Source organism: Cyanistes caeruleus, chromosome 1 (genome assembly GCF_971803275.1).
Source record: "Cyanistes caeruleus chromosome 1, bCyaCae1.hap1.1, whole genome shotgun sequence".
NCBI lineage: Eukaryota > Metazoa > Chordata > Aves > Passeriformes > Paridae > Cyanistes > Cyanistes caeruleus.
In genome coordinates this window covers 31,584,078-31,608,776 of record NC_141701.1, presented here as the reverse complement: position 1 = coordinate 31,608,776, position 24,699 = coordinate 31,584,078, and the positions used below count along the sequence as shown (strand labels likewise).

The 24,699-nt window shown below is 36.3% G+C and overlaps 1 protein-coding gene across 2 annotated transcripts in view; it reads left to right on the top strand.

Annotated features, from left to right (window-relative positions):
* The window catches only part of CRISPLD1 (cysteine rich secretory protein LCCL domain containing 1), a 36,345-nt gene extending 33,720 nt beyond the window's left edge, over positions 1 to 2,625 (top strand). For both annotated transcript variants that reach the window (XM_086884402.1, XM_086884410.1), the window contains exon 15: positions 1,037 to 2,625. In XM_086884402.1, the coding sequence (XP_086740528.1) occupies positions 1,037 to 1,088 (52 nt within the window). In that variant the 3' untranslated portion in view covers positions 1,089 to 2,625. The remainder of the gene's footprint in view (positions 1 to 1,036) is intronic.
* Positions 2,626 to 24,699: the final 22,074 nt, after the last annotated feature.

The window sequence follows — 24,699 nt, the reverse complement described above, 5'->3', positions numbered from 1 at the left end:
CCATTCAAATCTGGAAGCTTGTAAAATACAGATTTTCTCTGCTCAATGGATAACTTATTTTACATATTTTTTTGCTTTCCTCTGTGATCATTTAATTCCCTTAGAGTGCTTCCTTACTGACATTTTTGCTCTCCATATAAATCTTCTTGAGTAGAGAGGCAGACAGGAAGAATGTTGCAAATTTGATCATTATTTATGCATTGTATCTAATATGCATCTTACATACTATCAATAAATACAAATTTTAAAATATTTACGAATACACACACATTTGCATATAAATCATCTTAGTAAAGTTTTGGAAGTCAGCAGTTTGGAACAGAGTCCCATGCAAGTTTTCTGTGAAGCAGAAGACAATGAATTCTAATGCTGTTGTAACCAACCTGGTCTGTTGTGCCTTTCCTTGCTTCCACCTCCATTTCCCTTTCCTTCCCAGATAATCTTCAGACAGGGTTTGCTAAGGAAAAGACAATGGACCAGTAAATAGGATGTGCTGGTCCAACTTTTAAGGCAGAAATACTTATTCTAACAACACTTCTTTGGAATTGGGTATTTTTGAAGCCAGATGCTTATCCATTCAGAAAGCTTTGCTTTTGTTAAACATTAGGTCTCTGTAGAAATCTCTTCTTCATTGTATAGGCAACTAACCAACAAGTGATCTCCTGGGTCTGCAAGTTCTCTCCAAATACAGTTGCTAGAATAGTAAGCATTAGATGTATGTTTTCTCTATTTTCCAAACACTTTTTGTATTTTGCTTCAATTCTTTAAACCAGAAGTCCTCATCACAAAGGATTACTTGATTTTTTTTATGCTGTATTTTGTTCCTATTAAGCTGTTTGCGAAAAAAAAAAAAAAAATCTGAAATTTATGTATTTTTTATTTGTAGCAGTTTCAAAGAAATCCTAGATAGCTAAATTTATGAGTTGTAACAAGAAGTGCTGCAAGATACTAGAATCAACAATTAAAAATTTAAAAAGAGTTGTTATTGGAGTTTTATGGTCTTAAAGATAACATGAGAAATGTTTTTATGTTTCAGTTTACAGAATCCTCCAGGAAGCAAGGCTTTCAGAGTATTTGCTGTTGTTTGAATCTAGCAAGTAAAACACAAAACAGGCAAGTGAAACCAGAGCACTTGGAAAAGATTAATACAGGCCATTTCTTGTGATTCCTAAAATTTGTATAAAGCTGTAACATTATTGTACAGAAGATGTATACTGCTTTCCACCAAAAAGTTTAAATTACATATAAATCTTAATGAAAAAAAAAAAAAAAACGGTAAAAATAAACATGGGAGAAAAATTAATTTGAAAATCTATAATGATATATAACAATACTTTGAATCCTGTGTTAAATATTGCTATATTTTCTTAGCAGTTACTCTTTTACAGTTAATTCAAAGCTCATAAATGTTCTTTGTTTTCTTCATCTGAATATATTATTATATGGTGCTTTATATATGCCACTAACAGTAACCTTGAAACTATACCAGAGGGAGGCCTGAGTTTTTATTTTCAATGTTCATAAAAGAAGTCATCCCAATATTTTGATAACAACAATCATGCCTTAAAGTAAAATAAAAACATATATAACTTTTTGATGAGCTAAAGTAGCATTAGCCATGAAAGCATAAATTAAGAGCTAGATTGTTCTCAATTTCACACTAATCACAACAAGCACAAACACCTATTTTGAAATAAAATGTGAAATATGAAATATAGGAAGAAGCCCCAGGTCATGCTAGCATGCTTTCCTCTATGAAATATTCTTAAGAGACTGGGCCATTCATGTCTCTTATTTTTAAAATAGATTAATAAAATATTTATTGGATGCTGCTAAGCTCTTTATTTCAAATAAACATAATTCATTATAGCACAGTCCTTCACAGATACTCCACGGCCTTGGGATGGGTGTGTGAAACAGACATAGATTACCTTGAAGGATCTCATAAAACCTTTGTATTGACAAGTGCAGAAACCTGAAATTAAGGAATAAGCCTGCAGTTCTGCCCAAACACATGCTTTATTTTTGCCATGTGATTCCTTCAATTTACCTAAGTTTGGGTTCAGAAAAAACGTAGAATTGTACACATACAAAAAATTTTGCAAGCTTATAGCCTTGAGCTATACATGTTATCAATATGCTAAACATTAATATGGGAGTAAATGTTCAAAAAAACCAAAGAAAATGGTAACAAAGGCTAACCTTGCTCCTTGTGACCTGGCAAATACTCCTGCAGGCCAGGAAGTATAGTGGTACGAAGCCAAGTGGCAATTATGTCATTTGTTGCTTCACAGTTTTAAAGAATTCATTTATGGTGAACAGCTTGGTACATTAATTTTACCATATTCTGGTACATGAAGAACATGTAGTGGTGATACATATGTTTCTTTCTATGAAAAGTGTATTGGTGCTTTAAGACTGAAAAGCTGTTAAACTTTATTTTTGGTATATTTTGTTTCTGTTGTTGAATTTATTTCACTCCAACTTGTAAACTTATTCATATTCTTCATATTTCAGAATACTATATTCTGCCTTCTCTTTTGCTACATGTACTACCTCATGTAGTTAGGCAAGCTTTGTTAGTTTTTTTTAATCTGTTTTGAATAAAATTAATTTACATTGTAAGAATACCTTTCATATCTTTTTTTGTTGTTGTTTTTTTCGGTCCTGATTCAAGAGAAAGAAATTAATATCCACCCTAAATATATATCTTTGTTTTTCTGACCTAAATTTTGCAAGCAGCCATAGTCTGAGTAAACTATAAACTGTACTCAACTGTAAAGGCAGTTTAGACTCAAAACTTCCACTAATTGCATCACAAGTCTTATGGAAAAATCTCATTTTTTCAAGTTTTGACCAGGGTCAAATTGATGAGGGAGACAAAGAGTCTTTTATGTATAACTCTATTTTTTTCTGCAAGTGGTGGCCATTGAAAGAAGCTTTTATATAGATTTTGCAATACTGGCATTAACCATTTTTCAGGATTGAAACCAAAGTGCAAGTAGACTTTGACTGTGATGAATCTCCAAGTCAGCCAAAGGCTTGAGACAGACTTGCACCACCTTTTTTTAGAAGTAAAGAAGGAAGATACTGCATACCTGCAACTGGGATTATCAGAACATAGAATGCAGTAAAGCCACCCTTGAAATTAAGGACACACAAGGGAAGCTTCCAAAGCAAAACATTTCCAAACAGGCAGGATGTGCTTCCTTGCAGCCTGGCCTTGCCATCCAACAGCTCTCCATGTCCCCTGCCTGGCCTATGGTCCCCAGCAGCCTCCTCAGAACCCCTGGAAAGCCTGAGGGGTGGAACGTGGGTGCTGAGCCTGGTCCAGTGCTGAGCCTGGTCCAGTGCTGAGCCTGGTCCAGTGCAGAGCCTGGTCCAGCACTGAGCCTGGTCCAGCACTGAGCCTGGTCCAGCGCTGAGCCTGGTCCAGACACTGGGCAGCAGAGCTCATCCCTTCCTGTGGGCAGAGCAGAGCCAGCGGGGAGGGAAAGAGCAGGCGGCCAACCTTCAGTCATAGCCACAACTTGCTTATTTTGAGTAGGTGGGTGAATGGGGTCCTGCATGGAAACACAATTGCCACACCAAGTTTCTGCCCTTTCCCTCCATTTTTTTTTTTCCGGTGCCTTTGTTTGTTCTTTGGTGTATCTTTACTTTCTCTTTTCTGTCAAGTCCAGCCTGCACTTCCTGGAAGTTCCTGTGCAATGGGGCAGGGGTGGACCCTTGAGGCCAAAACAATAAAATTAGTTCTTGGTGGGAGGAGAAAGAGAGATATCTCCAACATTCCATGTATGAATAATTGCTGTGAGCAGCTCTACTAATCAAGAGTGACAAGAAGAAAGTTACTCCCCATCCTTTCTCCTCACATATTCCGTTGCCCAAATTTTTTCAGTTCTGTTGCTTTCCCACATGCAATGACTAATTTGTTCTTATCTAAATATTCCAGGTCACACTGGAGTTTCGAGAAATTTTCTTCTGTATTTACTGCAAGCAATAAGTCAATGAGTAGACATTTCCAGGAAGTTGTAGAGTGGGAGCTACACTTTGGTATTTCTTTCTGCAGCAGGAGCAACTGTAGGCCAGATGCTCTCAATTAATTCACACAAAGCCTGAAGAATAACTAACAGTATTGGAAAACTTGTAAAACCTGGCTGATGAAAAAAAATACAGAAAGGTCAATTTTTAAATTCTGAATAATGTTTGGTTAGTTAACCAACAGCTTAAAAATTGTGTTCTGAACTTGAAAAAAAAAAAAAAAAAAAAGGATAACCAGTAAGAGAGTAAGCCTTAGTTAATATTTAGCTTTCTTCTCAGGGAAGACCTAGAAGTAGCCAACAAGAATTATTCCAACTTATACATAACAAAAATGCATTAATATGTCAATACTGTTAATATATTAATACACTAATACTGTTCTAATATTTGTCATTTTTAATTTTTCAAAGGGCTCAAATTCCAAGAAATATGAGCCTGCTAAATATAGTAGGCCCTTAAAAGCATATATGAGGCAGCAAAGGGTAAATATGAACCTTTTCCTGCAATCTTGTGGTATTTCCCATTAAGACTTGCTTCATGAGGAATCTTTTCCAAAGAAGTGAATAGAAATTATTTGGAGAGGAGCCAAGCATAGGTTATTTGCCTGGTGAGCTGTTCAGTAAGGACCAGTTGATGCATTGCTCTGTTGTGCTGCATCCCATCCAGACAATGTAGCTGATTTCATAACTAAAGTGGTTGGACCCAAACAGATGATTCTTTTAACAGTTTCTCACCATTTTGGAAGCTATGGGAGGAAACTTTGGCTTTAGAGAACTTGGGACATACTGTACTAGCTGGACATGAGCTAAGGAAACTTCAAAAACATTTCCTAAAATGTGGATGCTGGGGAATTTTTATTAAAGGGTTCAGAGACTTTATGTTGTCTTGATTTCAGCATAGAGGACAGTCTGATCTAAAAGCTTTACATAAAGTGATTTTGAAACCAAACCTGAAACACAAGTTGGGATAACCTGTGTGTAAGTTTACAGTTTTTTAACTGAAGAAATAGGTTCAAGTTTCATGTAAGTGTCAAGTGTCAGCTGGCTATGGATTCTCAGTGGATTTGAAAGAGAAAAAAAAAATCAGCTTTTTTTGCATGTATTGATAGATATGTTCAGGACAACGTATGACACTTCATATGGCAGACATGTAACCAAGTTACTCACATTAACGGTGTCTGCTGTGTGGCAATTGCTTTGAAGTATGTTTTGAATTTGGTTTTAAAGCCAGATAACCCAGATTCCTGTAAATACACAAGGGAGTGTTTATTTCCTGCAATTTCTATAGTCATACAAAGGGCAAGATTTAGAAACATAAATATTTGGAAGTTACAAAGATTATTCATACAGTGCAATATTCTGTTCAGAAATGTATATAAATACTGTATGAAATACTCTCCTGTCACACTTCTATGGCTTAAGGGTTTTTATAGCATCTGTGGAACTCTAGGGAATTATACAAGGAGTGAAAAGCCTGAAGATTTTTGTTTCATTCAGTGTATAATATGCATCCTAGAGAGCTTTAGATATACAAATGACAGCACACTTTAACACTCAGAAAATTGCATATGATTTTTAAAAACATGCATTGTGAATATTGGAAAGGAAGCCATGCTGTCAGTCTTCACTTTAGCCTGTCTTTGCTGTCAGAAATAAATGATAGAAATAGTATTTTATATCTGGTCATAATTTATAATATTGATATTATTGTTAGTAAGGCTGAAGTCCTTGACATGACAAGTGAAAATACAATAAAGTGTAATTGCTGCTCCATGTTAACATAGGATGATAATGTGACACCTGAAATTTGCCATCAGCTGTTCAATGATCTATGCTGACTTGTTCATCTTAGACTTTTTGCTGGGAGACAGTTGCCTACATCATTAAACCATCATAGCAATTTTTAAAAAGTGCTAATAATGAATGTTAAATATTCAGAAGCTAGCAAAGCCCCCTTGTCAGACCAGCTTGATATGATAAGGCACAGGAAAATATAAGAGATGGAAGGAGGAGAGTCAAGAACATGCAACCAAAATGGCCAAGGTGCTCCTATGTGTTACTATCTGCATTGATTACTGCAGTTATTCAATTCAATATCTGCCCCCGTGCTCCATCCCATATTGGTTTTGTCTTTGCTAACAATAGGGCTGCTCTCTGAGGGCTGGCAGTGAAGCTGTTGGTTAAAAACAGATATGCTGGCCAAAAAACACTATGTCTTAGTAGGCACACAAAAAAACTTCATTTGCCAATATCAGTAACTCTTGGGCTTTTAAATCTCCAAATTTCATTTAAAGCATAAGCATTTATAGCAATATTAGCAATAATCTTGAAATTTAATTTAAAGTCTGGTAAGTCTGGTTCTGCAGTTTAAAAAATTTTATTTGATGTGTTTGCAGTTATTTCTGAATGAATTATTTTCTATGACAATATCCCTTTTAAGAGTATGATCTTAGAATAAATACAAGAACTTGCATTTAGATTTTCTCACATATAGGCAAGCTGAGAAACTCATATGACTTCATAGTAATACTAATTATTTTTAGGATCCTCAAGAAATTTAAAGTGCTAGGAGGTAGTAGGGCTTCAAAACAACCTACACAGTTTGAAAAAACAAGTACTTCAGTGGTCTAATTATTCACTTAGACTTGTTTATATGCAATGTAAATAGCAAGCTGGCTCTGACTTCTTATAAATTGCTGCTACTGTACATCCCAAAGATAAATTGGAAACAGTTGCTAAATAAATCTCCCTGTAGTCAGTTCAATCTTCATTCTGTATTTATCAGTTGAAATCCATCTGTTTCTTGTTGGTGGTTGTTTGCCTACTGAAGATCATGTCCTCTGAATAAGAATTTCTTTCATTGTGTCAGAGCAACTCCAAGACCTTTGAGGCTGCAGGCTGCACTGAACACAGAAACAGAGCAATCATTTTATGCAAAAGGACTTAGTCTCAGATTTTGGATTTAGCTCAGTTCAGTACACAAAGAAGTGCATTGTATGAATTGATTTAGTGCTCACTGTACAGGAGGTGATAGTCCTACTCCAGCACAGCTATAAAACTGAGCCAAGGAATAATTTTGTGAAATACTCTGAGCCCTTCTCTCTTATCCAGTAAGAACTGTGGGGTAAAGTAGATCGGTTTGCATTTTTAAATAACAAGAATAGCTAGATAGATGGGTTTGGTGGCTAATTAATAAAGACATACCCTTCTGCCAGTGATTGAGGGTTTATGCATGTTATACAAGACATTTTTGGTGATGTGCAGATGCTGTGATTTTTTTGCTTGCCATTAATATTAAAAGGATTTAAATTTAGAGTATTGTTCTTATTTTCTGCTAATGCTCCAATTAAATTTGTAGTTTTCACTACAAGTCCTGGTGAAGTATAGTCCAATCAAAACACCTAGATATACTTGAGGAAAATCATCATCTCTACCAAAGTCTCTGAGAAGACATTGAGCTCTTATTTATCTCACATCAATACAGCACCCAAACAGCAACTCAGAACCACTCCTACAGGAATGTCAGTCTGTGACTCCTGAGAAGGCTGAGGCTCCAATCTAGCTCCTTATTTAACATAAGTCAAAGACATGGAAAAAGGTTTAACAAGAAAGGGAGACAAAATTGCAGTAAAAGCTAGAATAGCTGAGATATCAGAGAATATGAGAAATGCCTCTTAAAGAAAAAAAAACCAGGGCACTAAGAGATGAACTGATGTGCTTGTAGCACATGATCCATGAGTAGAGCTGGTAGATGATACTATAAAGAAAAGAGTAAATATTAATAAAGATTGATCTCAATACCTTAACACTGTTTGTTCCCAAACTGAATAACTTTTAAGTAACATCTCAAAGCTCATTGTTTGTTGTTTTTTTTTTTGTTTGTAAAATTAAGCAAATACTGAGGTCTGGGAGGATGAGAATGAGAATTTTTTTGAATTTGAATGGTAGGGGGTAGGAACTTGATGAGGTATACTGATGCAAAAAATCTGATGTAAATTTTCAAGTTCACTCACAACTCTCAGACAACAGTTCTCCTGTGAGCTGTATTTTTCTGCCAACAAAACACTTAAATAGGTATCCGTTTGAGTTGCATTTCCCTGTTTTGCAGGACTGGCAGAAAAAATTGATTTGCAATTAGTTTTAACAAATGTGGGTCTGAAGCCATTTAGTGATAGCTGTAAGATGAAATAAGAAATATCCCTCAGATATACTTCCTAAGAAGTATTTCAGAAATACTTCTTTATGCATTGAAACTGCTTATAAATACAGAGGTAGAGTTCTTAGCGTTCTCTGATGAAATAAGACTATTGTGGATCTTCCACCTTTAAGAACTATTCTGAGTTAGGAGGCGATGGATGCCAAAGATGGGGTGGAGAGTTGTTTGTTTTATAATTTTGCCATAACAGGTTTCCCAGATTGCTTAGATAAGTTAGCAAGTATATCTTCATGTCTTCTAAATGGAACAATCTCTTAATTTATAGAGGGAGATATGCAATTATTTAAATTTGTAGATATAGAGGTACCAACCTGTAATGTTATTTTATATATAATTTACAAAAACTTAAAACTGAACTTATATTCCTGTAGTCTGTTCAACTCAAAACTCTTCTCATTTCTTGTTCTTTAATTCAATCTTTAATTCACTATGTATCTCTGCCAGTTTGGTCAGTAATACTCTCCTGATATATGTATTTCTAGGCAGCAGTGTGTTAGGAGTGAAAATCCAGAGAATATACATTGGTAAAAAGTTATAAAAGTTAATAATATGTGTGTAATCTTCACAGTGCAAAGAAAGTAATCTGCTTGTGCGAAATGCAGTTTGTTTCTCCCAAAAGCCAGTGTAAAGGAAATAGCATCTTTCAACCTACTGACTAACTGATATGTGTTAGTGAAGGTCTTGTTATTCAGTAAAACTTCTGGGCTTGACCCCGGAGTTACAAGAAGTGTCTGCACAGTTGAAGTTTCTACCCAACTCTCATAACTCATGCCTAGTGACAGAAGTGACTGTGAAACAGAGGCAGTGTCTCTCCTCCCACCTAACCCAGCTGCTTTGTGTCTCAGCAAGAGCATAAATGCCTCTTTTCCTTCCTAGTCAAAGGTGGGAGTTTCAAAAGAAGAGAAAATCTTGAGAGGACGTCTGTGGTGATATCGCTCTGCACAGCAGGGCTGGAGGGATGGCAGACTCCTTGCAGGGCTCTGCTGCTGGAAATGCTCATGTGAAATCACAGAGAGAGAGAGAGGGAGGAAGGGAAGGAATCCTGCCCAGCAAGCAAGCACAAGGAAGCATGATAGCAAAGGCATTTTCAGTATTGTAATAATAATGACTACACACAGTTTTTTAACACTAGGCAATTTAGCAAAAAGTATTATGAAGCGATCAAGCTCTTTATTGCTAGATATAATGGTGCAAATTTGATAAATGAGAGATTGGATTATTTTCTTAGTTAAACTGGTGTAAGTCATTTGACAGAATAATCACACCAATATCTGTTATGATCCTCAAAAACTGGAATAAGGGAAACTTTTCTTTCCCTAATAAAAGTAATACTTCAGCTCTTAAAAAATCATGACATCTAAAATTTTGGCTGTGTTGCTGTTTCAAATGTTTTTAGTGGAAGAAGGATCAGCATTTCATGTTCTGAATGATGTCTTATGTACCAGGTGCTTTAATATGAAGAGACCTTTATAAAAAGGTAGCTAATCTACTTCACTGGGACATTCAGGTGGAGCATGATCATGGAATCACAGAATGGTTGAGGTAGGAAGGAACATCTTGAGATCATCCAGTTCAGCCCCCCCTGCTCAAGCAGGGCCACCTGCTTCATGAGTTGCCCAGAACCTTGTCCAGAAATCTTTGAGTGTCCCTTAGGATGGGGACTCCACAGCTTTCCTGGGCAGCCTGTGCCAGTGCTGTCATCCTCACAGTAAAAATATGTGTCCTGATGTTCAGAGGAAATCTCTTGTGTTTCAGTGAGTACCAATTAACTCTGATGCTGTCATGGGCATCACTGAAAATAGCCTGGCTCTGTCCTCTTTTCATGCTCCCTTCAGGTATTTATAGACATTAACAAGATCCTTCCGAGGCTTCTCTTCTCCAGGCTGAACAGTCCCAGGAATCTCAGCTATTCCTCATTGGAGAGAAGCTCCAGTGCCTTAATTATCTGTGTGGCCTCTTGCTGGACTCTCTTTAGTATGTCCATGTCTCTTTGATGATGAGTAGCCCAGACCTGGACCCATCAATCCAGGTGGGGCTTCTCCAGGGCTGACTAGAGGGATCAGGAACACCTCCCTCCATCTGCTGGTAGCACTCCTCCTGCAGCCTAGGAGAACACCATTGGCCTTCTTTGCTCCCAGGGCACACTGCTGGCTCATGTCCCACTTGGTGTCCCCCAAAACCCCCTGGTTCTCTTCAAAGCTGCTTTCCAACAGTGCCCCCCAGTATATACTGGTGCACAGAGTTGTTCCACTTCAGTTGTAGGACTATGAAGTATGACCTGGCACTTCAGCCACTCCTCTCAGTTTGTGTCATCAGCAAACTCACTGAGAATATGCTGTCCCCCTTAATCTAGGTTATTAGTGAAGATGTTAAGCAGGCTTGGACCCAATACAGATGCTTGGAGAGCACTGGCCCCCAGTGAGACTTTGTGCCACTGATCATGACTCTCTGGGTGCTGCTTTTCATCCAGTTTTTAATCCACCTTACTCTCTGCTCATCAAGGCTGTAATTAATTAAGCTTCTCTGCAAGGGTCTTAAGGGAAACTGTTGATCTATTGACAGAAAGTATCCTCTTTATGCCTTGCCTCTAGTGCTTTTTACTAGTCTGCGATTAATCTGCTCAACCAGTGGCTGCAGGATCAGGAAGTTTAATGCAGGGATTAGTAGGGATTAGTTGATGCTTTTCATTCTTAAGGTGGGGTTAGTCTACAGACACTGGCAAACACTATTCTTAATGTTCAATATATATATAAATATATATTATAAATATATATATGCATGTAGTCATATTTTCATATTATTTTCCATAAAAAAACCCCAGCCTTTTTAGTCTTGTCATATGAGTCTTCAAGCTGCATGTATGTCTGTGACCTTCATCTGGTTCTAAACAGTGTCACAAATTTCACTGTCAGGAACCCAAAATACCCACCTCAGACAATGTTCTTTACAAAATGGAACAGTAGGCTGAAAGTGATGACAAGTTTTACTATTTCAGGTGGCTGTTATTGAGTCTTGTAATCACTGACAGACATACCGAAACTTTTGTCACTGTGAGACATTGTGTCAGTCTATGCATACCTATCTGCATCAACTCAGGCACAACTCAGAAGACAAGGTAAAAGTGGGAGGTGTTGCAGGACCATGAGATGAGACAACACTCAAAAAAAAAAAAAAAAAAAAAAAGTTTTTTTCTACATTATTATTTCCACATTATATCCATAAACTAAGTAGAGAGATTTGAGTGTGATGAATTAACTGATTTAAAAAAAATATTATTTGTCTGGTTTCACCAGTACAGCTCTATGGGGAACAGAGGAAGCGAAGCACTTTGGTTTAGCAGTGTTTGAGGAAGTAGCATGAATGATAGAATATTCAAAACAGTATGAAATAATTTCAGAGGGAAAAAATACTAACAAAGAAGTGTACAGATTATTTGACATACTTTACTTCTTGAACGCATAAGAGTGACTGACTCTCATTTTATTTCAAACAGCCTGAGTAGGAATGTTTATAATTCCATGAGGAGGCTTAATCTTAGATCTCACTTCTTTCTCTCCACTACACACATTTCCTCAACAGTCTTATCCCTGTATGTCTTTTTGGGGTGTTTTGCTATGATCCAGTTGGGTGTATCTCTCTGTATGCCAGCTTTTTTGCACAGCAAGGCGACTAATCTGGTTACCTTCTACACTGTGAATAAGAACAGTACAAAAAGGCACAGGAAGATCCTTCCAAGCAAGGTACACTTTGCTCCATCCAAAGGAATGAAGCAGGGGAATGGTCTCACTGCAAGAGGCCTTTCTGCCCTGGATAAGCCGTGACCTTCCCTGCCTTCTCTTATGTGGGCTGGTCCCAGTCTTGGCATGCCAAGTTTGGAGATGAAGTTACAGTTCTTTTGGCTTTCAGACAATCTCTGTGCTTGACACAGCTGACAGCTCCCTTGCTCTCTTTCTGCCAGGGCATAAGTGCCCTAGCATAATGAACATGATTTATTTGTTTAAAGGACACAGCTTTAGTAAAAAAAAAAAAGGATCGGCTAACTTTACTATGGAAGAAGCAACTGCCTGTAATGGCCCATTGTCCCAGCTGTCTTTGAGCTGCATAGCTGAAACTCTTCTAGCCCTGAAGCTTTTACTTCATTTTCCACTTTGGCAAACACTCTTAGTCAAGAAAAACAGCACCAACATTTTTTCACAGTGATTTTTTCAAATCTCAAGACAAATTTTCAGCTGGTGTCAATCAGGCCAGCGATCTTGACTTCAAGGAAAATGTGCTAATTTACATGAGCTGATGGTATAGCTTAGAATTCTAAAGCTACAGTCTTGAAAAACACATGGAAAATAAACATTGGCAAAGCTTTTTAAAAAGACATCTAAATTGGTTTCATAGTCTGTCACTTCCATAAATTTATACAACAGTGCATGCATGCATGATTTCCTCTTCCCAGGCTCATTTCCTGATCAACAACAGAAAATGGTAATGCAGGAAACAAACAAAACTCTCTTTAAATTGATGGTATTTTTAAAAAGTTTCTGCTATTGAAATAAATGTTTCATAAATAACTGGTTATACAATGGAGCATATCTCTTCCAGCATGAAGGTTTCAGGAAATAAAGCAGGAGAGAATTGGATTTGCTGCATGGATGGGACAGAAACTCTAGCTTGCACCATGAAGTAATTTTACTGTCATTAATTTTCTTTGACTGAGAGAAAAGCTCTTTTGGTAACCCCTGCAGAGCCCACAACACAAAACCTATTTATGCAAGCTGAGCTCAGAGTCAGAGTTTAAGCTAAGCACAGTGAAAATAATGGATAATGTAAAAAGCCAGTTGTTTAGAGCATTCTCATACAAACTAACAGGTACTTGTTTTTATAGGTGTGTCCTGGTGAGTCAGTTCTAGATTATATTTTTCCAGGCCCCCAGAATGTGCCAGATTCCATGAGAGTGCTCTGGTTTTCCTCTGTATCTAGTGAATATTTAGGGAGACTGAACAGGAACCTCTTTAAATTAGTTTTGTGAATTTGGTCTTTGCTATTATTTGGTGGAATATAGATTACATCCTATGAATATGTACAGTATTACAGAACCCAAACCTCTCCTCCTTAGCATTGCTTCAGGAAAACTCAGAGAGAAAAATATGCACACCTCTTGTTTTCTATTAATCAGGGCAAAAATCTAATGATGCAAAGGGTCCTAATTGAATCTGAATGTAGTAACAATGGTGGGTTTTTATTTAATTTATTTAATTTAATTAATTTAATTAATTTAATTATATGGGAACTTATATATGTTTGTTGGTACATAACCTGTACACTTACAGACAAATTTTCTAAAAAATCTGCTTTCTGGAGTACAGGGTTAGAAACTACAAGTAGGTACATAAAATCAGAGTAAAATAATTCTTAATGCATGTAGTTCTTTGAAAAATGCCTTGTAGAAGGCATTAGAGAAGATGAGAGGTATTTTGACCTAATCATTTTTGCACGTGATTCTTGGGAAAAAACTACTAAATCATGAACACATTTAAACTGAATTGTGATTGTCATATTTTCTCTTGTTTGTTTCCATCAGCCTTTTAGCAAACAAGTGTGCATATATGTATGTATGTAAATATGCAGAGAATAGCAAGGAGGAGGAAAAGGAAGAGAATAAGAGAAAAAGAAAAAAAAAAGGAAATATCTATTTTATAGACTGGCAGAATGATTTCTATATTAAAATATGTGTGACAGTTTTTGCATTCTGTTGGAATGGATAAGCAGAGCCATTTTCCAAACAGATAGTAAGTAAAATGTGCTGACAATTGGCTTGACATTTACTTGTTTGAAATCAAACCATTTGAACACTAGAAAAATATTGTACTCTTATCTGCCCAGATGGTTGTCAAATTTCAGTAAAAACTTTTTACATGGAATACTATAATTCATATAAACAAAATTAACATTGCATTTCATAGAACCACAGGAAACTGAGCTCAGAAGGAGTCTCTGCAGGTGTTCTGGTCCCCTGCTCAAGCAGGGCCATCTAGGACCTGTTGCCCAGGACCATGACAGATTTTGAATATTTCCAAAGATGGAGGCTTCACCACCTCTCAGGGGAACCTGTGCCACTGCTCCATCATTTAACACAGACATATACTGGAAAATGCAGCACCACTTTCAAGGGGTGAAATAAAAAATTATCCTGCTTGAGAAATAAGTAGGAACTCATGATCAGTTTTGAAATAAAATTTACTTATTTCCTTTTCCATTACTGTCTATACTCCCAAGCCAACATTTGCTTTTTCTAAAATGTCATCACTCACATAGTCCTTTGTCCACATATTATTGGTTAACATCCTCTATATTTGGAGAGTCCTGAAGGGGTAGTTTAAATTGCAGATGATTATTTCTATCCCCACAGGCAGTGTTTCCTTTCTATTTGAATGTATAAGCAATCCAGTATAATCTTGATTTTGTTGCTGTCAGATCAGTAAAAATAAAATCAGAGCTATAAAGTTTGTCTATACAACAAAACCAGATGTAATAATATGAGTGGTAAAAGTGAATAGGCAAATTTGAATGAAAGAAAAATCATTTGTCAATGGGGTAAGATGAGCCTCTAACAATGTTTGAGGGGGAAAAAGTATGCTAGCCTTTATAATAATCTCTTTAAACCCCTTAAATTTTACACAGAAGAAAAATCTGCAGCTCCTATTGAAGAAGAAAAGTTATTGAAATGAAAATTGACATTTCACTGGAACTTGGCTGTGCAAAGTTCTATGGGCTACAACAAAACATTTATCTTGATATATTTGAATTACTAGTATCTTAATGTATTTCTCCCACTCTTATCTGAGAATGAGATTCCTGAATTTGGCATAATTAAAATTACCTCCAAAAACAATACCTTTAAAGAAGCTTGGGCAGTAGTAAGTATGTCCATCAGGTGTGTCATTGGAAGGAACACCTTCCCTTATATGAGCAAAACTCCTCCAGTTAGAAAAAGCATCATACTCTGGTGGTGGGTCAGAAGATTGCCCCTGGTGTTCACCTCTCCCCTTTATCCGACCTGGAAATCATCAGCTTCTGGACTTTCCGACTCTTGGCCACCCATGGGCCAGAAGATCCCTTGATCCAGGGGGCTGAGGACAGCAGAGGCTCTCTGGGTGTCAGGGCAGGGCCAGGAAACACGTCCAGGAGCAGGGCATTATTAGGCTGGGCATGGTGAGAGTGAGGCTGCAAAGTTTCTTGCACCACGCTGGATTTCATCCCCTGTGGTCCAACCACAGGTGTGATGATTCTGAAGCTGTCTACAAAGGGATCTCAGCTGCTCCCCAGAGGCTGTGCTAAGAAGGAGGACCACAATAAGGCAACAAGCTCATGGGTAGCTGCAGCAGTTTCAAGACAAGTTCTAAAACTGAAATAATATTTTTTCCTGACATAAGGAATTTCCTAATAAAGATTACTCAGTAATAGTAAGTGCTTTGCTTTTGCAGATTGACTTTTCCCATTCTATCTGCTACAACTTCTGCAGGATATAATTTTCCAATAGGGTCCCTTGAAAGGTACTTTTGTTCTGAAACTGAATCAAGTGTGTTATTAATATTTACTTTCTACTATCTTCTTGCGTGTCATGCAACACTAGGAAAATTGTTCCATATATAAATCTACACTTCCTTCATTTCTCTCTTCTTCATTCTATCAACACTCTAGCCTCCTATCACTTATGACATAAAAAAAAAAAAGGTGGATATATAGAACACAGAGTCAGGTTTTGCAGAATGCATTATGAGAGATGCAGTTACTTGTTGGAATGTAAAAATGTTATGTGTTCAACCTTCTCCAAGGTCCTTCTCCAAGAGAACCACTAACTTTCAATGTCATGTTCAGCTAGCAGAAGAAGTGGAGTTTTTTTAAACACTTGTTGAGTTCTCAGTGAATTTAAAGTTTCTCAAAAAATTTTGATGTTCTGGTCCTTAAAACCCCCTAATACTGACAAAACTCTAGTAAATAAATAAAACAAACTATCAAATTGCACTGAAGTGATGAAGTAACTGGGAAATTAGACACTACTGCTAGTTTTTCTTTTCCCCTCTTTGGAACTTTAACCCATAAGGTTAAAGTCCCAAACTGAGCAGGCACTCAGTTGTGTTCAGCTCTATTGCTTTGCACTTCTGAATAAGCCAGCTACTGAAAAATCATTGAAATTCCTGTCAGTTCCATAGCACTGTACAGATACAGGGCTGTACACCAAGCATTTAACATGGTCTTTTGGATGGAAGAGTCAATAATATTGCCATATACATTCATTTAGTTGTAGTAGAGTTGGCTATAACCCATGAAACATGTAATTAAGAACCATTTTTCATAAGTCTCCTTGCTGCCCAGCAAATAAGGATACTTACTGACTACTGTGCTCAGTGCCTGTTCAGAGATCTTTTAGAGACAAATGTCAAGCATGCAATACCTTCTAGTAAGACCCATCTGTGATGTAATTTTAGAAGTCATGAAAAGGTTTCTTGTTTAACAGACAAGGTCTTCAGAGTTAGTTAACAGTGCAACATTTACCACCTTTCGTTCAAGTATTTTTGGGAGGTCTGAGGTGGCAGTCACATTAATAAATTGGGCTTTTAAACACTAATGTGAGTACTTGGGTTGGGGGCAGTTGTGGGGAGTTGCTTCTCTTAAAGGTTTTAGTTAGCACTAGTTAATGGAAAAACACCAGCTGATCCTTGCTTTTGAGCAAGACATTGACCTCACTTTAAACTCTTAAGGCAAGATACAGAATCATACATTTTCTAAAAGAAATGTCAAAAATTACCTATTTGGATCCATAGGTGGGCAATTGAATGATTTATTAAACATTCACTGCTGTTGAGCGCTGGGGGTTCTTTGTGAATTTAATTTTTTATGGGGACACAAGAGTAAGCGAATCTAAATAAACATTTATTTTTCTGATTTTTGTAATTTGTAAATTACAAAATTTGTTTTGTGTATGTTATGTTTAACTCCAGTAGGCAGCTAAAGCACACAGCCACTTACTCCCCTGCAGTGGAATAAGGGACACAATCAGAAAAACAAAAGTGAGACAGCTTGAGGGTTGAGATAAAAACAGTTTACTAAGGATAGCAAAAGCCACAAAAGCAAACAAACCAAAACAAGGAATTAATTCACCACTTTGGGCTCTATCAGTTATGTTGATCACTCGGGACAGGAGAGGTGATGTGCTGCCCAAAAGTTGATGGGCAGCAAAACCAGCTCTGGTCAGGTCACTGTTGCTCTTGCACTGCTTCACCTGAGGCTCATTCTCCAGTGGTGCCCACTGTTCAGGCCACCCAAACAGTAAGCACTCGAATTTCACAAAAAAACCCCAAATTTCCTGGCCAGGAGACCACAATAGATATTTTCTTTATCCATTCAAAAAGAGCAAATATATACTCAATCTCTAAAAACTCCTTTTCACACTTAATTATAGAGCTGATTATAGAAGAGTGCTGGCTGTTCAGAAGCAGAGTGAATTGTTTAGACGATGTATTATGATAAATTGAGCTTTAATAAAAGAATGTTCACAAAGGGCACAACTATATTAGTGACAGAGTGCAGAGAAGGGTTATTTCTGGTGTGTATTTTCCTTATAGCTCCTCTTGGGCTCTTTCTGTATATTCTGAAGTATATTACTGGAGCTCTGATGATGCACATTTTTATGGAAAGAAGGTTGAAGTCATCCACCTAAGTGCTATCTAGAGTGCCTGGCTTCCAGTGTGTGCATAAAGTTTTTTATCAATTTTCTCATTATTATTATATGGTATAAAACAGAACTGTGAACTGACAGAAACTTCCCTGCAGGCAAAATTGTGATATAGACATTTGATCTTGAAACCATAACAGATCACAGGAAATCAAACCTGTTGTCTGCACCATTTGCAAAGGGAGGCATCCAGGGAGTGCCAGTGGGGAATTTCTCCCTTTGGTTCAATTGGTCATGAACTACTGGTACAAAGTTCCATCATATTGGACTGCTGTAATAAAGTGAACATTTGCAAGGATAAAATCAATTTTGGCATTGAATCGCCAACCAACAAGCAAGACAGAAGTAAGATGAAAGGCGGGTATGCTCAGATTATTTCTTTTTGAGTGGGCAATTCTTTGTCACCTGGTAAAACAGGACTCAGTTTCCCATTACTGCAGCTCTGAAAGGTATTACAGAATCCAGGAAAATAAACTTCAGGTATAAAGGCTTTAGGATGTGGAAAACTCCAGTTACTGTGGATGCTGCTGTGTATAAATCATTGAAGAACAGAGAAGGTACATTGTACTAATCCTCTTCCCATACTGTTTGCTGTGCTTTTCATTAGTTTTACAGAACACCATATTTAAATTTTTGTCGGTAAACTGAGACACTTTCCATTGGAAAGTGAAAGACACTTACAAAGCACACCAAAACAAAAATTTCTTCTGTAGCAACCTCTATTTCTCTTCCTGGGGAGAATAACAAAACGGTAGAATCATTAAAGTTGGTTAAGATGCCAAAGATCATCAAGTCCAGCCCTTAATAAAAAAACAGATGACACAAACCAGAAGTTACTGAAAGCAGATACTAATTGTATCACTTAATGCTCAACTGGAAGATACTCAGATACAGTGAGCAGGACATCATTATAGAACCTGCTTGAAACAGAACAGAAATATAAATTAATTAGGTAGAATTCACATTTCTTAGATGCATACAGGAGATTAGAAAAATTACTTATTTTGTGAATTCTGTGCAATTTTATCCAGAAACTATCCTTGAACACTAATCATCATTGCTTATGACTCACACTTTTCCATGTAATTTTTAATAGCCTCTCTTCTTGTCCAAAGCTTCATTTAGTAGCTGCCTCATTACTTTTCAAATTAAAGGAGAAAGTAATTCAATTTAATGAAAGCTACTAGCACTTTGAAGTCAATATTGATGTAAAGCTGCAGGGGAAAAGTAGCTAAATTTAATAAAAGCAGCAGTTTCTAAATTAATCTCTGTGGCATCTATTCTTTTAAATTGTGTTATTGTAGATGTAAAATCAAAGATATTTTTCAAGTACACACCTGGATACCAGCTCTGGAATAGAAAAATTCTGAACAAGGCACAGCAGTGCTGGTTTTTCTGGGTGAAGATTCTAGATGGGATTTAGTTCATTTGTAAAACTCATATTTTACAATAATATAATTGCCAGTACAAAAGGCCAAGGTTGCCTGCAGGTGGAATTCACCCCTGTTTAGACACCAAGCATAAAGACTGCATTGCTTGCACTACTGGTCTTAATAAGCAATACAATCATCTCTGGTCTTTTTATTGTCCCATGAACAAAGGTGAACAGTGTTAGCAGAATTCACCTCATTGCAGTCATTGAGCATTTTGATTGGAGAGGACAATCAAACCGTGAAACTTTGACTTTGCCTCCTGCCCTTTTTATATTAATGAAATATATACTAAAACATCATTGAAATCTTATTCATTCCATAAGAGGAATGAAAGGATGGTTATAAAAATCTCCCTCCATGAATCTACTTTGCCTTTTCACGTGCTGTGGCTAAGGTTAAAAGACATAACAAATATTATGATTCAATACCCAACACTGGACAATTTCACAAAAGTAATCTTTCACGCCATTTTATGTATTTCTTTGGCTATAACTCAACAGATTCTAGGGTAGGAAAGAAAAGTTATAATAAATATATTTTTAAAACTTGTTTAAGTGTCCTCTGTGAGACTTACATTTACTACTCTTCATACCTCTCAGCATAAATCCTTACCTAGTGATTACTTTGCATGCCTGTTTGTATGCCTTGATATAAACAATCAAAAAAACCCCAAAGCTAAAACAGGTTTTTATTTCAAATTTTTTTTTTGTTTTTGTGTGGGAAACAAGAAAGAATCATTTATATAATTTGTTTATTTCTGGAATATTTATACTATCTGTTCTCTTGGAGTGCGCTACTGCTGCTTATTTTGTATTGCTGATAAAGACTGATAAGTGCCATTCTTAAACCACTGCAGTTGTTTTCTTTTCTGTATTCTCTGAAGATGATTTATTATACATTTTAAATGACTGTGTGGCAAAATCAATGTATATTTAGATTTGTGCATGAAATTCACCTTTATCTACAAAGATGTGACTGTCCAAAGCCACTTACCTTGTATTATCTGTTTTTAGGCTGGGCTTAAATATTTCATTAGTTTTAGAATAATTTAGTACAGTGATAAATTTTGACATAATTCTGAATAATCAATTCCTTTTGTGTATCTACACCCTCATGCATATTCTCTATACAGAGGGATAATGATATTGCCATAAATTTCATTCTTAAATAGCCTTCTGTGAGGAATATTTATATAGCAAACTGTTCGCCAGTTTTAACCATGTAATAAAAAATATTGCTATTAAAAAAAAAAAGTGTTTAAGTATCTGGTGAATGACACAGATATCATTCTTTTCATATTGGAACTGTCTCCACATACATATAATAAAGATATAATGCAGAGACTTGTAGTTAATTATTAACTTTTTAAGCAAGTTCTGGTTTATCTTTTAATTGTCTTAAAATAGTTTTTTATTATGGGCATAAAATAATTTAAAAACTCCAAAACTTACATGTATAGCAAACTGTACTTCTCATACCATGTTTGTAAACATGGTCAGTATCCTGAGTAAGAGAAATAATTACTATGTCTGTTTAAACTCTTGCAGTTACCCATATGGCAACCTATTCATCTTTATATAATTGGCTTGGGATTAGTATTCATCAGATTTAGCCTCACACAAGGTATAGAATTTCTGTTGTCCAAAAAGATGTATTGGGTTATATCATTTTATTTCTTTAGACACTCAGAATGATTATGTGAGGGAAAAAACCCAAATTTAACCTGACAGCACGTAGACGAATTGAGGAAAGTTGTACATTCACGTAATCAACTGAAAAGTCACCTGGACAAGTGCAAATGTGTGTTCTTAGAACATCTTTACTAATGTGAAATGAATATGAAACTTTGCCAGGACTAGATGCACGTAGACAAGATGTTGAACCACATTTGAATTGCAAAAGGTCTGTAAGCAAAAAGGGTTGAAGAGGTTTATATAATATTTGAAGTCTCTTTTACAATTGCCAATTACAAATTTCCTCTGCCATAAAACTGGTGTTTTAAATCAGTCATCAGTATCAGTCACTTGGATGTCCTCATTCCTGGAACTGTTCTAGGCCAGGCTGGATGGGATTTGAGTAACCTGGTGTCCTTGCCCATGGCAATGGGGGTTGGAACTGGATGATCTCTTAGGCCCCTCCCAATCCAAACCATTCTATGATTATATTTTTCTATGTTTTCTATTACACTTAGCCCATACCTTAAACAGCGTCTTTTAGAAGATCTGTTTGGATGTTTTCCTCTTATTCTTCTTTATTTCCGCTAACAGAAGACAATATCTATGTACTGTTCATCTATGAAATCAATATCTATGAAACATTCCACTTAGAATCAATAATTTCAAAAATTTAAAAACCCAAACAATTTGCAGTTTGGTTGTTTTAAGAATTGATTCACTTTTATATTTGTGTATTGGATGGAAAGACACAAGACAAAAAAAAGGAAATAACTGAAAAAAGAAGGGAAAAAAGTAGGATCAGTGACTATGTGAAAAATTGTTTGGTATTACTAAATCTGAATTTCCTCAAACTTTCCCGCATATTACTTTCTGTGCCATGCTTTAAAAACATCTAGAATGTATACTTCACTAAAGTATTTTAATAATCATGCCTGAGAATATCAGTAATGCTACCAAGATTTTTTTTTATTATTTTTGGTTTTTTTTTATGGCCAGGACAACAACTTTGAGATGAAGAGAAATCAAAAGGTTCTGCAAATTAGATTATTAGCAAATTGTTCATATTACTGTGTGTCACAGGTGGAAAGCAGTGCAGTTAGTACTAAAACTACATGTCTCCCAGTCCATTATGCTGAACTATTCTCCAAATGCTATTATCCACATCTTGGCCAGTTTCGCATGGTAGTATGAGACTTGGCACCTCTTGCCAGTCACATTTCATATTGTCCATGCAGCAATTTCAAGGACCAGAAAAGTGTCATAGTAAGGAAGGGTTTCCTTTCAGTCCATCTTTTTCCTATGTCCAGTTGATCTGAGAATATATTAAATCTTTTCTAATACTTTCTACATAGCTAATACTCTTTGAGAGGTTTATTAAAATTTCTGAAAGGTTTTTTTCAATCAAGTCTTTTAGAAATTGTTTATGTTTTCAAGTATATCTTCTTTCACTTTCTTAATACCTTACATGGCATTGTTGCTATAGAGTTAAAGCAATGAAGCTGATTAATTTCAATGGATTAGCTTATTTAATTCTCCATGGCAGGTGTGGGAAAGGTATGTGACTGGGGGAGACACAGATTCCTCCCACTTCCTTTCTTGATCCAGCAGCAGAGTAATTTTCAGCCAGAAATTTTCCCAGATGGGTGTTCTGCCAAATGCTTCCCCTCTTCAGAAGAATATGTTGGCAAATCTTGGCTTACTCTATATTAATATGTTCCTACTTGTTTTACTTCATGGAAAGATGTCTCTTTCTTCATGAAAAGGTATTTGATGTATACCATAAGATAGTGCTCCACACCCTACCCAGAGTATGACTGATTAGATTTTTTCCAGCTCCCTTACCCCAGAACACCATCTTTTTGAAATGTGTCTCATTAAAAACATTCTATTAATGCCCCAGACCTACAGAAAGGCTTTTCTGGCATAAAAAGTGAGTTGCATTTAATTGTGGTGGAAGGAACTGGAATCAAACAGATTTGAGAGTCAGATAGGACACAGACAAAAACTTCCCAAAGCTGGCATGATTAAAAAAAGCTGGCATCTGTCAAAGACTAAGGACATAATGACACCTGGAATTACTCAGGAATGTTAAGATAGAAACCTTAGCCTTGTGCATTTATTTTCATGCTAACAGAGGTGTCAGTTACTTGGAAGTTTCAGGACTTACTAAACTTTAGTTTAGTTCTAGTAATTTTCAGCATTACTCCCTAAATTATAAAACAAAAATAGGACCCTTTGTTAGCTTTTTCTTTCTTATTTTTGCCTTTTCCTAAGCCAGTAAAATGGAAAAGGTCTTCATCCCTGAATCAAGCAGCACTGTCATACAATAGAGCATTTAAAATTTGTCTGTTGATCCTTCTATTCAATAAGGTCATTCATTGATAGAAGGTAAGATAGTCTGGATGATATTTGAAATAATTAGAGCTTTTGCTATTCTCTCATTTGATAAGTCTTGGGAACTAGCAGATTTAAAGTAACTTCAGACCTTTTAAATACTGTCTTGGCAAAACATTGGGAAAATAATTGTCCAGAAGTTATTCCCAATGAGAAGTGAGAATAGGTCTTTTAAGAGGAAAGACATAGATTTAGAAAACACATGAAAGTACTTGTAGTCAGGCTGAGTTGTGCAGCATGCCCTCAGTGCTAGAGAATTAAACCTGGGTCCATACTTAATTTACTGAGGAAAATGTTGCATTTGTGTCTCATGCCTTTGAAGTCAGGTTTAGATGCTCATTGTGGATGATATAATGTTATCATAGAAGCAATTTTGGAATAATTAGGCTGGGAAACACTCTGAAATTGAGTCCAGCATGATGTCACCTTCTTCTGGTAGTTTTAGGTTGTCATGCAAAAAGCATTGAACTGACATGAAGGAAAATCCTTGTAACGTATCATCATATCTACATTGCTGTCAAGAGGAAGAACCAGTCCTCTACTAGAGGATTTTGGGATAAAAATTTATCCATGTGTACTTAAAATCATTAATGCCCCTAAAGGCGATTCTGTACTTGTGCCAGCTTCCGTATGAAAAACCTGTCTGGAGCTTTTAGATGCTATAGGATTTCTAAACTGCCATAAACAAGCATTAGAGGTTTCTAGCTTTAAGTAGCTGAAGATTTGGGTTTTTTTAATACGAGAAAAAAAGTGTCTTGGTATAAGCATTTGGTATCTTCTAGGTTTGAGAGTTTGAACATAAGAAAATTTCATCTGAGCCTTCTTTATGCTTTCTTTCACTTAAAGAAATTGAGTCATTATTATATATAACACAAAGAACTTACCTGGAGCTTTTGCCAAGGTATAATTCTATGGAGTGACTGTTGATTTTACATTTAATAAATCATCCTGACAGCAACCTAGTCAAGACTTGGTGCAATGACATACGTGTTTTATTTCAGATATTCTTCCACTTAGCTGTTTCTCTGAAAACTGGACCTCTTGTTCATGCATTTAGGGCCATCTGAAGAGAGCTTAGGATTAATACTGCCAAAAAGCCCCCCAGAGATTTATAGTATTTCTAAACAAGAAATCTAATCTAGGGACACAAGCATATTTTTCATTGAAATGGTTTTAATATTACTTTTTGTAAACAATTAAGACATTCAAGCATTTT